We start from the raw sequence: 12,679 nt of genomic DNA, 5'->3' as shown, positions 1-12,679 counted from the left end.
TCACCACCAGATCCAAGGGGTCTCTGTTGGGGTGGTACGTTTGGGTAAACCATAACTGCAAGGGTCTGAGCCTTAGGCGGGCATGTCTGACTACGTGTGTGCAGGCTGCCATGTGTCCCAGAAGCTGCATGCAGCACCTTGCCGTCATCGTGGGAAATTTTTGGACGGAGCTTACGGCCCCTTGAATTGCCAAGAACCGCGACTCTGGGAGACTTGCCCGCGCAGTCACCGAGTCCAGGGCTGCACCTATGAAGTCCAGTCTCTGTGTGGGAACTAACGTGGACTTGGGCACGTTGACCAGTAGGCCGAGCCTGCCGAACATCTGTAAGGCCAGCGTCACGTGAGAGCGGACCTCGGCCTCCGACCTGCCCGCGAGGAGCCAGTCGTCTAAGTACGGGAACACGTGCATCCTTCTTTTCCGAAGGAAGGCTGCTACCACGGACATGCATTTCGTGAACACTCGCGGTGCCGATGCTAGGCCGAAGGGCAGGACCGTAAATTGAAAATGGCACTGGTTGACGGTGAAGCACAGGAACCGTCGGTGGGCCGGATTGATGGCGATGTGAAAATACGCATCTTTCATATCGAGGGCAGTGTACCAATCCCCCGGATCCAGGGATGGGATAATAGTTCCAAGGGAGACCATACGGAAACGCGTTCTGACCAGAAACTTGTTTAGTCCGCGCAGGTCCAAAATGGGACGGAGGCCCCCTTTTGCCTTGGGAATCAGGAAGTATCTGGAGTAGAATCCTTTTCCCCTTAGGTCTGGTGGGACCTCTTCCACTGCTCCCATTGTGAGGAGGGTTTGCACCTCCTGCATGAGAAGTTGCTCCTGAGAGGGGTCCCTGAAGAGGGACAGGCAAGGGGGATGGAAGGGAGGGGGCGAGGAAAACTGGAGGGTATAGCCCACCTTCACTGTGCGCAGGACCCAGAGGTCCGATGTTATGCGTGACCATGCACGGTAGAAATGGGACAGGCGGTCCTTGAAACTTAGAGGTGGGTCCGGAATGGGATGTGGTACGCTGTCCTCGAGCGTAACTTCAAAAGCCTGGTTTACTCCCTGGCCGCGGCTTGCCCTGGCCATGACCTTGGCCTTGGCCAGGAGTATTGTTACGTCTTCGCCAGTTATCCCTGCCACGACAGCGGTACGGTTCGTGCCGGGGGCGAGGGTGGTACTGCTTCTGTGGTGGTTGAGGCTTAAAGGGCTTGTGCTGTGTCACCGGGGTATGCATTCCCAACGACTTTAGGGTCGCTTGCGAGTCCTTGAGGCTATGTAGCCTAGCATCCATTTGGTCTGAAGACAAGCCTGACCCTTCAAACGGAAGGTCCTGCAGGGTGGTCTGCACCTCTGGCGGAAAGCCTGAAGCCTGTAACCATGCCGAGCGCCTCATCACTACCCCTGACGCAATTGTCCTAGCCGCTGCATCAGCTGAGTAGAGGGAGGCCTGCAATGAAGTTTTGGCCACCGCCATCCCTTCGTCCACTAGGGTAGTGAACTCTGGATATGCGTCCGGAGGCAGGGATTCTTTGAACTTGGAGACTGATGCCCAAGAATTAAAATTGTGTCTATTTAGAATCGCCTGCTGATTAGCGATCCTCAGCTGGAGGCCCCCAGACGAATAGACCTTCCTCCCGAATAAGTCCAAGCATTTCGCCTCCTTGCCCTTGGGCGCAGGGGCTTGCTGGCCATGACGCTCTCTTTCGTTGACCGCAGAGACTACCAGGGAACAAGGAGGCGGGTGCAAAAAGAGGAAGTCGAACCCTCTATATGGGGCGAAATATTTTCTCTCCACGCCTCTTGCAGTTGGTGCACTGGAGGCAGGCGTTTGCCATACCGTCTTATAGTTAGACTGGACTGTCCGTATAATCGGGAGAGCGACTCTGGAGGGGCCCTCCGGGCTCAGGATGTCGACCATGGGGTCCTCCTGCTCTACAGTTTCCTCTGCTTGCAAGCCCAGATTGAGGGCTACCCGGCGAAGCAGGTCCTGGTGTGCCCGATGATCAATCAGGGGAGGGCCAGACACTGTCGTGCCTGCCACTGCCTCGTCCGGCGTGGAGGAAGCAGTCGGGGTCTTTTGCCCATCCTCGCCTTCTTGCAACCCTTCATCGACTGGTTGTTCCTCCGGGGCCTGTTCCACGGCGTGGGACTGGGACGGTACCGTGCTCGGTGCCGAGTCCACTCCTTCCCACTCCTGCGGTCTAGAGATCGTTGCCTCCTTGTGAGAGGGCGGACGGTACCGCGGGGAGTGGGATCGGTACCCTGATGGCCCAGATCTCGAGGCCCTAGATGGGGGGCCTTACTGGTGGTAGGCCCAGGGTGTCCAGAATGGCCATTGGCCTGGCTGGCCCCATTGGGGACGACCAGAGGCTTCGTAGTCTCTACTAGCCTGTGTCCTATGGGCATACCCGCCGTACTGGCCCGAGTCAGTCTCCGACAACATAGACGGTGATCTGGAAGGCCACGGCGGTGCCGGTCTGGGTTTGGGGAGTAGTGTCTCCGTGACCAGGACCCAGAGTAGCGTCTCGCCGACCTGGACCTGGATCAGTACCAGTGACCACGGGACCGGGAACGACTATGGTTGGTCGGTCTCGGGGAACGTGTAGCCGACGCATCCCGGTGCCGACTCAAGTATGGCTGCTGAGTCGGTGCTGACCACTTACTGAGGCCCGACGGCTGTGGCGCCTTCTGCGCAGAGGGCAACCGGGAGTCCACCAAGGCAGAACTCGACCGGGACTGGTGCCGTGAACGGTGCCGAGATGGCGACCGTGATGGGCGCACCATCGCCAGCTTGCCTCTGGACGGCAGTCTCGGCGGAGCATCCTTAGTTTGTGGAGGGCCCTCAACGGACAATTCAATGAGGTCTTTTGCTGCCTCAAATGTGTCCGGAGTGGAGGGCTGTTCCAATAGCTCCTCCAGTCCTTCTTCCTCACTCGACGCGCCTATCCCGGGGCTCAACGGGCCTTTCGGCGCCGGAGCCACTACCGGGGCCTGTGCCGGGGCCGTGCCGGCCTTAGGCGCACTCGAGGTCTTCGCTGGTGCTGCCCTCTTATGCGGGGAGCGTCCTCGGGCCTTGGGTTGGCCCTTCGATTTTGCCGGCGAAAACGACCGGTGCCGTAAATGCCCCCGTTGGGTCGGTGCCGTGGGCTTCGGGTGACCCACCGGCGCCAGTTTCCGAACCGATGCCAGGGCGCTCCGATGCCAGGGCTGTAACGCCATCTCCATGAGCAGCTGCTTGAGGCGAAAGTCTCTTTCTTTCTTAGTTCTGGGCTTAAACGCCTTACAGATCTTGCATCGCTCTTTCTGGTGAGTTTCCCCCAGGCAGCGGAGACACGAGTCATAGGGGTCGCTCAACGGCATAGGCTTGCGGCACGTGGCACAAGCCTTGAAGCCTTGGGCGTGCGGCATGCCCCGCCGCCCAGGGCCGGTGCCGACCAAACACCCACAACGAGAACTTCAAGAACTTCCTAAAGAACTGTTAACTACTAAGCTTAACACTAACAACTAAAGAACTGATAACTGTTGCAGATAACACTAATGACTATGCTAAGGGACACTCTCAGACGAGAGACAGAGTTGTTCCAACGCCGCCACGGACGGTAAGAAGGAACTGAAGGGGTCGGGTCTGCAGGGATATATATACCCTAGAGCGGGGCTCCGCTCTGGCGGGGGGGGGGCGGGGCCCTGCCGACCTGACGGGAGCCGCTAAGGGAAAAAGTTTCCGACGTCCGTGCACGCGGTGCGCGCACACCTAATGTGTAATGGACGTGAACAATCACTCGAAGAACTAGTAAATACTTCTTCACACAGTCACCTGTGGAACTCATTGCTAGAGGGTGTTGTGGAAGCCAACAGTGTAAGTGGCCAATCCCAGGTGCTTCAGATGGAATGAACAGAACAGGTAATCATAAAGTGATCCATCCCCTGTCGCCCATTCCCAGCTTCTGGCAAACAGAGACTAGCGACACCAAATTGCCCTGTTCTGTGAATTCCCTCAGAAGCATCTGGCACCAGCTATGGTCGGAAGACAGAATACTGGGCTAGATGGACCACTGGTCTGACCCAATATGGCTGTTCTTATGTTTTGTTCAGTAAGACACGAAGAACCAGGAGTGGGAGCGCTGAGTGCAGCAAGGAAGGGAGCTGTGGCAAGTTTAACCTCTAGTAACGGGGGAGGAGGGCAGAGGAAGGAACATGGGGACAATTCAAGCCATATTCGGACTGCTGGCAAGTGTGATATATTCTTACACAGTAAGAGTACTATCTATAAGAATAGTCTGAAGTATTATGTAATGAAATATGTCCAGTCTATTTTAAAACACAAAAAGTTACCTTTTCTTTATACTCACTTTATTGACTGCAAAAGCAGTAATGATGTCAGATTCTTTATGAATAATTCTTGCTTTACCTCCTGGATATCCCAGATCTGCTTCTATCTGTATTTAGGAAATAAAACCCATATTTCTGTAAGTACAAGGCTTTGTTCAACTTTTAATTCGTATTGCAAGCATAAAGGCCAAATACTAGATCATATATAATTATTACATAAATGTCTCAATAGCATATACCATATTATGTTTGCTAAGTAGTATACTTAATTGAGTCTACTGAGAAAATTAAATGGTCTAAGTATTAATAGGTTTGGCTTCTTTTTATTGTATCAAGATTGCCATTTTGGGGGATTCTACAAGTTCTCATCTCAATCACACTTTTGTACCCCATTACCTTCCTTGAACTGCTGGAGAAGGATATGGACTGCACACGTACATGAGGATGTTGACAAAAAAAAACATCAGGCACTTCATTATGTTTACACTTAATTTTTTACTAAGGATCACAAGAGATCCATAAGGGCCTTGTGAATATTTGATGCAACTTACTTCTTCGTATTTCAGCACTGAAGTAGATGAGATTGGCCAAGGGACTGCACGTGCAAGATCTAGTGCAGAGGAATAATTTGAAAATCCTGTCTTATTTTGCCCACCTGCCATCCATTCAACTATACAAATCTGCTGGGCTGTCTTGCACTTTTTCATATTGCAAAAATACACAAATTGAAGCAGCTAATAGAAAAAACTTGATTCCAAAGCTAAATCTTTGCTATCTAAGGTAGTATTTGACTCTTTTGACTGATCTGCATTCAATTTTAAAGCAGAAATCACTTTACGAAGTATTTTAGCTATTTGTCAGTGTACTGCAAGATTCCAAAGAGGATCTTGTGACGGCACTGATAAAATTGAGAAATTCCCATGGGAACAAAACCATTACCACTATAATGAGATCATGAAGTGCTACTAAACATCAATGAGGACACAGAAATTATGACCTGTATTTCAAACTTGAATTGGGTAAGTGCTCCAAAATATAACAAGTGCAAGGTTCCAGAACTGCTGTTTTCTGGCTTCTCTATCTTAGTTTATCGAATCTAAAGTCTTTACCAGTCTCAAAGGCATAGAGGCCTCATTCAGCATACGGACTCCATTGTACTAGTCCCTGTTATACAAATGCAGAGATGTGGTCACTAGTAGCATGTGGTATCCAACTCCTTGGAACAGTGTATGTAGAAGCTTCCCTTCTCCTTTTACTCTCATAAATCCTAAGCTTTCAAGAGAGTGGAACCATTATGACATGCATCCGATGAAGTGGGCATTCACCCACGAAAGCTTATGCTCCAATACATCTGTTAGTCTTAAAGGTGCCACAGGACTCTGTTCCTTTTTACAGATCCAGACTAATACGGCTACCCCTCTGATACAAGAGTGTACTGGTATTTTATTGTTTTAATTAGCTGGTTTTTCCAGAGTCTGTGCTTATCTTTGCTTCTCCTCTACCTCCACTGTTACTGTAAATGTGACACAGTTAACCAGATACTAAGTTTAGGATTTTCATATGCGCTGCAGTAAAAACAGTCTGCATTTTCCTTTCCTACTGTATACTGATAATATACTTGCACTGCTTATGTTACACCTGTAGTTATATTTTAAATATCTGGTACAGTATATGTTTGTAAGACAAAAGATGCCACTTTGAGTTTGGTCATTTTGCAGAAGTCACCTTTTAAATAAAGCTAAAACAGCCTTGAAGGTATGAAAAAAAAAAAAAAAAAGTCTATTCTTCAACTCTTACTGAAATATACAAAACAGAGTTATCTTAATTAGAAAAAATCCACATGAAAGGTTTATTCTTGATGTGCTCCCAATCATGAATTTAAAAGGCATGATGAAAGGGTTGGTTCAGTTACCTCGTGGTAATACACGGCACTACTACAGTACAGTGGAGATTAGAATCTAAACCTCATTTGCTGGTCCATGCAGAAGTTACGTAATATTTTGGCAGAAAGTGTACTTCATGGTGTTACCAGGGTGCATTCTACTGATTCATTTGGGTGATAAATAGCACACTTTCCATAGATCCATATATTTTTAAGGTGAGGTGGACCCATTATGATAATCTGCATAACAGGCCACAGATCTTTCTGAATGAAGCCCAAAATTTCTGGTTGAGTGACAATATATCCTTTAAATACAGTCACCCAATTTTAATTTAAGGAAGATGCTGCCACAGCAGGAGCTCAATGCTACAGAAGAGGCAGAGATCCCACCGAAAGGTCTTTAATCCCGGTAAGGAAGGAGTAATCCTAAGGAACATGAAATACTGCTTTTAAGGGTGAAACAATGCACTTCAATGTCTTGAAGTGACCAAGTCTTCTATCTCGATTTCTGAACCTTAGGCATGCTATGTTATGATAAGCAAATTATTGAAGAACTGTGACAGGTTGGGTAGCTTTTAGTGAAATGCTGCTCACCTGTGAAAATATATAAAAATGACTAAAACAGGCCTTTTTAATTGTGGGAGACAAAATTTTATTGCTAATAATCAGGAATTAAGCATCAGTTAAATGGAATTCTTATCTGTATCAACAATCAAATCATTCATAATTGACATCCACAAATCCACATTGTGAGGTATTAAAGTGATTAAGTGCAAAAATTGTGCTAAGTTACTGTTTCATGAGGCACTGAGGCACAAAATAGCATATTCTGCTTTTATGTGACAATATACTAATGCAATACTTACCTCTCTAACATGGCTGTTCAGTCAACTGTTTTTGAAGTGCTTACAAACAATTTTAAGTGTCATGAAAGTGCAAAATATTAGCACAGAATTAGTATTTGGCAAATTATTAATCCATATACTAATTCTGCTATGTATTCTAACTCAAGTTTCAACGCAGCTATAACGACACAGAGAATTTATTTTAGAATCAGTCTTGATTTGCAGAACTACGTCCTATACAATATTACTGATGTAACTGCTGGACTTCTTGCAAAGTTAAGCTCGCCACACTGTGCACAGCTGTAAACAGGTTAACAAAGGTGAGCATCAGTTTAAAGATTGTAGACAGTAAGTGTTTCCTAGTGAAAGAATAAGTCTAATTTCATGTGAAAATTATCATTGTGTACCTTATTGAAGATGGGCTCCTCCATCATAGTATTTTTGATGGTTTCACTGTGGTCCTCTAATGACTTCACCACGAAAGAACAATCACATGATAAAGAGTAAAGATGAGATGTAACATGCAAAGTACTGAGGAAATCCTTACTCCTATGTTAATCTTTCCAACACACAACAAAATTAAAACACTCCACACTGAATTGCACAGATACTTACATAAAAATATTTTGTTCAGCATTTACGGTCTAATTCTCAAGTTTTCTTCCTAAACTACACATTTGCTGCAAAAATGACTTTTAAGGTTATATTCTGTAGATGTATCAGTGTTTCATCTACTTTAGCAGTCAATTTTCTGTGTAAAACTTAGAACTTACCAATATGACACATTGATGTTGAATGTACTAGCAATGATAACAGGAAATCCCACAGTAGTCAAAGTAGTCATTTTAAAGTAAGGACACAACTAGCAAATCTAAACTAGTGATATTGCTTCACAAGCACTTAAGGCACACAGCAGGTGCAGCATACCAGCAGAGCTGCGTTAATTAAATTAAGAATTTTTGTCAGAAATTAGATGTCTTTCCCTCCTCTGTCTTCCTCTGTTCCTACACTGCCATTATCCTCCTCAGAGCTGAGGAGAACAGGTTAGGGCTTCCTCAGGAATGTGACAACACTGTACCATGTATTAGTCATAGAGGATAACTCAAAATGTTGCAACAGACTTTCAGCTCATAAGGAAGAAACAAGCTTGTAGTCAAAGTCTGGATCTACCATGCTGCCTCAAAACTATTTTATACCAGTAAGAATACTCAAATACTGCCAACATCCTGTACATAAATGACTACTTTCTTTCACATAAACACACATACGTGTTATTTAAATATTATCTTTTATGGAATACTGAAGAACGCAATCACTCCACATTTAGTGCAAATTCATGTATACTAGAATTATGTTCAATCTGACAACTATCTTGATTGTCCTAAAGGTGTTCCATTGCTCTCATCAAATCCTCCTGTCTGATTCTCTGAAACAGCAGTATCTCTCTGACACTAGTCATTTCTGGCACCATTACCTCATGTCTATAACGGACATGAAGTATACACTCCAGAGATTCAGCCCAAATGAAGCCATAATCAAGCAGAAGCAGAATATAAAACCTGAGGAATAAGTGGAGGCAACCTAGAAAAACAAAACCACCTTTCAGCAACATGGGATTAGTTTTTAAAACTCTGCTGTTTTTAATTCTCGGAAAGAGAATTAAAAGGAAAATGGAGAAAGGTAATAGGGTGACAGGAAAAGAAAAAACATGTGGAAGAGGAACAAAAGCAGCACATTAAAAAAAACTGCATTGAATTACTGAGAAGTGTAGCAAACGGTAACTTTTAAAAAAAGATTAATACCCTGTCCTCTGTGTGGAAATAGAGATGTACTTAAAGTACTGATGGTTTTAAAATAACATTAATTCAGAGGGCAGCTCTTTCTAAACCAATACAAACATTTCCTATAGTACTGTGCTGTTCTGAGTTCTAGTGGCTGGTGCTTGGCACACATAGTAGTTTAAGCTATTGATTACATGTGAATTTTCTCTATTAGAGTGTTGCCATGTTCAATTAAAATCTCAAATGACCCCAGGGCTGCCCAGAGGATTCAGCCCCGCTGCCGAATCGTGGCCGAAGACCCGGCGCTTTGGCAGCAGGTCCCAGGGCGGCAGGACCCCCCGCCGCGGGTCTTCAGGGCACTTCGGCGGGGGGTCCCGAAGCAGAAGGACCCCCCGCCGCCGAATTGCCGCCGAAAACCCGGAGCAGAAGCAGCTTCGGGAGCCCGGGCCCCACGAGAGTTTTCTGGGGCCCCCGGAGCGAGTGAAGGACCCCACTCCAGGGCCCCCGAAAAACTCTCGTAGGGGCCCCTGTGGGGCCCAGGGCAAATTGCCCCACTTGCGCCCCCCCTTCCCCCCCCCCCGGGCGGCCCTGAATGACCCTACGGTCATTTACCATTTATTTTTGGCAGGGCTGCCTTATGGAGTTCCATAGCAGGGGATAAATGATAAGTTTATGGGGTAGGGGCTAGACAGCAGATAGTGAGTGCTATCACCAATAAAACAGTACAGTAAATAACTATAAGCAATGAGCAATGATAGAGCACCCAAGGAAAAAAGGAAAAAGAGCTACAACTTTTTAAAAGTGCGTTTTAAGAGCATGTGGCCTAGAAAGCCAGGGTGTGGATAGAGAACCTTATTCAAGTACTATCACTGGCACTGTAAATAGGTGCTGAATTTATTTTGATGTTTTTCAGAACTATAAGGCAAGGAGGTAGGATTCAGTGGGATGCACAAGATAAACTGGTAGGGAAAGACTCAATTCTGAAGGATATGACCGACTAGGTTGCAAATTGGAATCTTGTGGGTGTATAATTTATTAATTATTATTATTATTACTATTTACAAACTAAGACTTTTGAGGTAACTCTTATTAACATCTTAGGCCAAAATTTCCAGCAATGCAAGGCTTTTCATACAATTCAAAGGTGGCCATTTACTTTTTGTTTTGAGTGGAGCTGTGGGACTTATACCAAGGTAACACCCAAAATGCAGCAAAATGTTTCAACCCATGAGATTTGGTATCTAGGGACAGCCCCCAAACACCAAACCTATTGTCCACAAATTTGCCCTGTAGAAAGCAAGTAAGCCAGCTTACATATGTTTTACCTTAAATCCAGGCTCTTAATTAACATAATTGTATATACGTTGTGTACTATACAGACCTCATTTAGGCATCTTTTCTTTGTAAATATATTTCTGATGAAGGTTTCCTGGACTTCCTCTTGTTTAACCAAGTACTGCCAAAGCCTCTTCACAGACAGTGCAACATGACTGTTAGATCTATAGATAAAAGTTAAAATAAGTATGTGTTTATTTATGCTGGTAATCACAAGAGATTCAAACTATTATTAGCATACAACTCATACCAAGTAAAATGCTGTAAAAAAGAAATGTTCAGGTTGTGACAAATTGAAAATGTGGAAATCCAGAATTGAGTCAGCCACAGATATCACTTCCTATGTCAATTAGCGAAGTACATATAATTATATATTTAACAATTAACAGAATGCTCAAGATTTCAGTATAAATGGCACACTATATTATGATATACAATATACTTTTCTGAGACCTCTGAAAACACCTAGCCACAGTTAGACTCCAACTTCAATTAACAGCTTACATTTTGACATTTCCTTAATGCATCCTTTCCCTGATGGGGGAGGAAATTTAAGTTATTGACCAATATGCTAGGAACCGATAAACACAGACAATACCAACATATACTGAAAGTGAAAACGTAGCTGTATGGGGATAATGAAGCATAGGAATTACTCCTTATCACAGTGGAGGCTTAGAATAATTGTTTTCCCCCAAAGAAACTAAACTATGTTTAAGGTAAACAGTGAAGAAGAAAAACAAAAATACCCTCCAAATTTATCCCCTCCAATTTTTTTAAAAAGTTACTATTTAACCTTAAGAACATCAAGGGTATCAGAAATTGGTTTCCCTGTTTGTACTTGAGGATCATCTAGAAGACTGACAAACTAAAATGCAAAAATAACATCAAAACAGACAAACCTGAGCTCACCCCTCACTTGAAAAGGAGGGCTTCTTGTATCTTTCACAAAACCCTTTTCTCCCAATAGTCAAGATTTTGAGTTAAACAGGTTTTAAAAGAAACAGAATAGTAGTGAACCTCAGATGAATATGCTGTAAGTAACCCAACAACTGTGGAAATCTTTGGAAAGGTGGCTAGGTTCAAAACCATAGCCATCTACTGGATACTCAACGGTGGGGGATGGGGGGTGGGAATAGAGATGTGTGTACAGTATATCATTCAAAATATTTTTTTTTAAATGAAGTCATCAAGAGAACTAAGATTACAGTTGTTAGGAACTACCAGTTTACAATGGAAAAGAAGTGCACTTAACTGCTGGCTGTGGAGCTCATGCAGATGCCATTAGGAGAAAAGGAACATATGGTTACATAAATGTGTGGTGTTGATATCCAATTTTAAAAATTGAGTTACAAATCACTTGCTGATACCACAATGTTTTCAGTTGCAAGATGCAATATTATGAGCCCATAGTCAATGCAGAGAAGAAAGTTACTGTTGCTTTTGTTATAACTAGGAGAGAGAAAGGGAACTTCTTTTACGACAATGTGCTTCTAGACCTTGCCCTGGTCTCCTTAACACCACAATGCTTCCTCAGAAGGTAGATCGAAGACCTGTCACACTCCCCCCCCCCCACAAAGGTCAGCTACTGAGATGTATAAGGCTCCTTACTCTGATTTTGGCCAAATATAGGTTTCCCGCCCCCCCTTAAACAGTACATTGACTTTTGGCATTTGAGAACTTCAAAAATGTGATTGCTTTCTCCATGTCTGAAAATCTTCATTGCTTAGGGCCAAAGTTTCAGAAGTCTACACATGCATGCTAAATTGCACACATTTGAGCATACAGTTATAACTGAGAACAAATCAGGTATGGCACATGCATACATGCCAGGCATGCGTCTACCTGGACATCTGCACTAAATCTGTGGTACTTGCATATGCAAGCATGCATTTCTGAAACTATGGCCCTTCACTTGCCTTACCAAGGAAAACTTTAATTGTTCAGAAGATGTACATTAACACATTTTTTAAAAGTCACATGCTCACTTGAAAGGAGTGTTTGTAGGTTCAAGCAAAGCTTTGTGGCGAAGGAGCGCAGGACCTGCCGATAATGCATCCTCAGAAGTATGAGCAGAAATTAAATTCTGAGGTGGACCACCATGTATCTCAAGTCGCCGGAGAAGAACTTGCTCCCAGCGCTGAAATGTCTTCAGAATGGCATGGCACAGTGGGGAGCTAACTGGAAGCTCTACAAGGACAAACCAAACAAAATAAACTATTTTATGTCTGCTAGAATCTTGATGAGAATCACTTCACTGTCAATGAAGTTGACTGTCAGTGTTTCAAATACTTTAATCTAATGTACATGTTTATTATGAATATTTTTTATGAACTTTTTAAATAAAAAATCATTTATGAACAAGTGGTCTGGGTGTAGAGAGCTGTATTGCTTTTTGCTGGCAGAAGAGCTAGATATGGGAAGAGGGCCATAGCATCTAGGCCAGTGTATGTATTTTACCAGAGATGTACTTTGAGCTACAAAAGGAAAGTACCTGGTTCATGAACTA

General features: G+C 44.5%; 1 protein-coding gene across 4 annotated transcripts in view; it reads right to left on the bottom strand.

The window, feature by feature from the left end:
* Positions 1–12,679, bottom strand: part of DMXL1 (Dmx like 1) — a 152,027-nt gene that overhangs the window by 20,212 nt on the left and 119,136 nt on the right. For 2 of the 4 annotated variants that reach the window (XM_034774425.1, XM_034774427.1), the window contains 4 exons: positions 12,159–12,360; positions 10,217–10,334; positions 7,462–7,524; positions 4,348–4,434 (listed from right to left, as the gene is read on the bottom strand). In XM_034774425.1, coding sequence (XP_034630316.1) covers positions 4,348–4,434; positions 7,462–7,524; positions 10,217–10,334; positions 12,159–12,360 — 470 coding nt within the window. The remainder of the gene's footprint in view (positions 1–4,347; positions 4,435–7,461; positions 7,525–10,216; positions 10,335–12,158; positions 12,361–12,679) is intronic. The other 2 variants (XM_034774426.1, XM_034774428.1) reach the window with 1 other exon arrangement.

The sequence above is a fragment of the Trachemys scripta genome, chromosome 6 (assembly GCF_013100865.1).
Source record: "Trachemys scripta elegans isolate TJP31775 chromosome 6, CAS_Tse_1.0, whole genome shotgun sequence".
NCBI classification, from domain to species: Eukaryota; Metazoa; Chordata; order Testudines; family Emydidae; genus Trachemys; species Trachemys scripta.
Note: the sequence above shows the minus strand (reverse complement) of the source record. Positions and strands in the feature narration are given on the sequence as shown.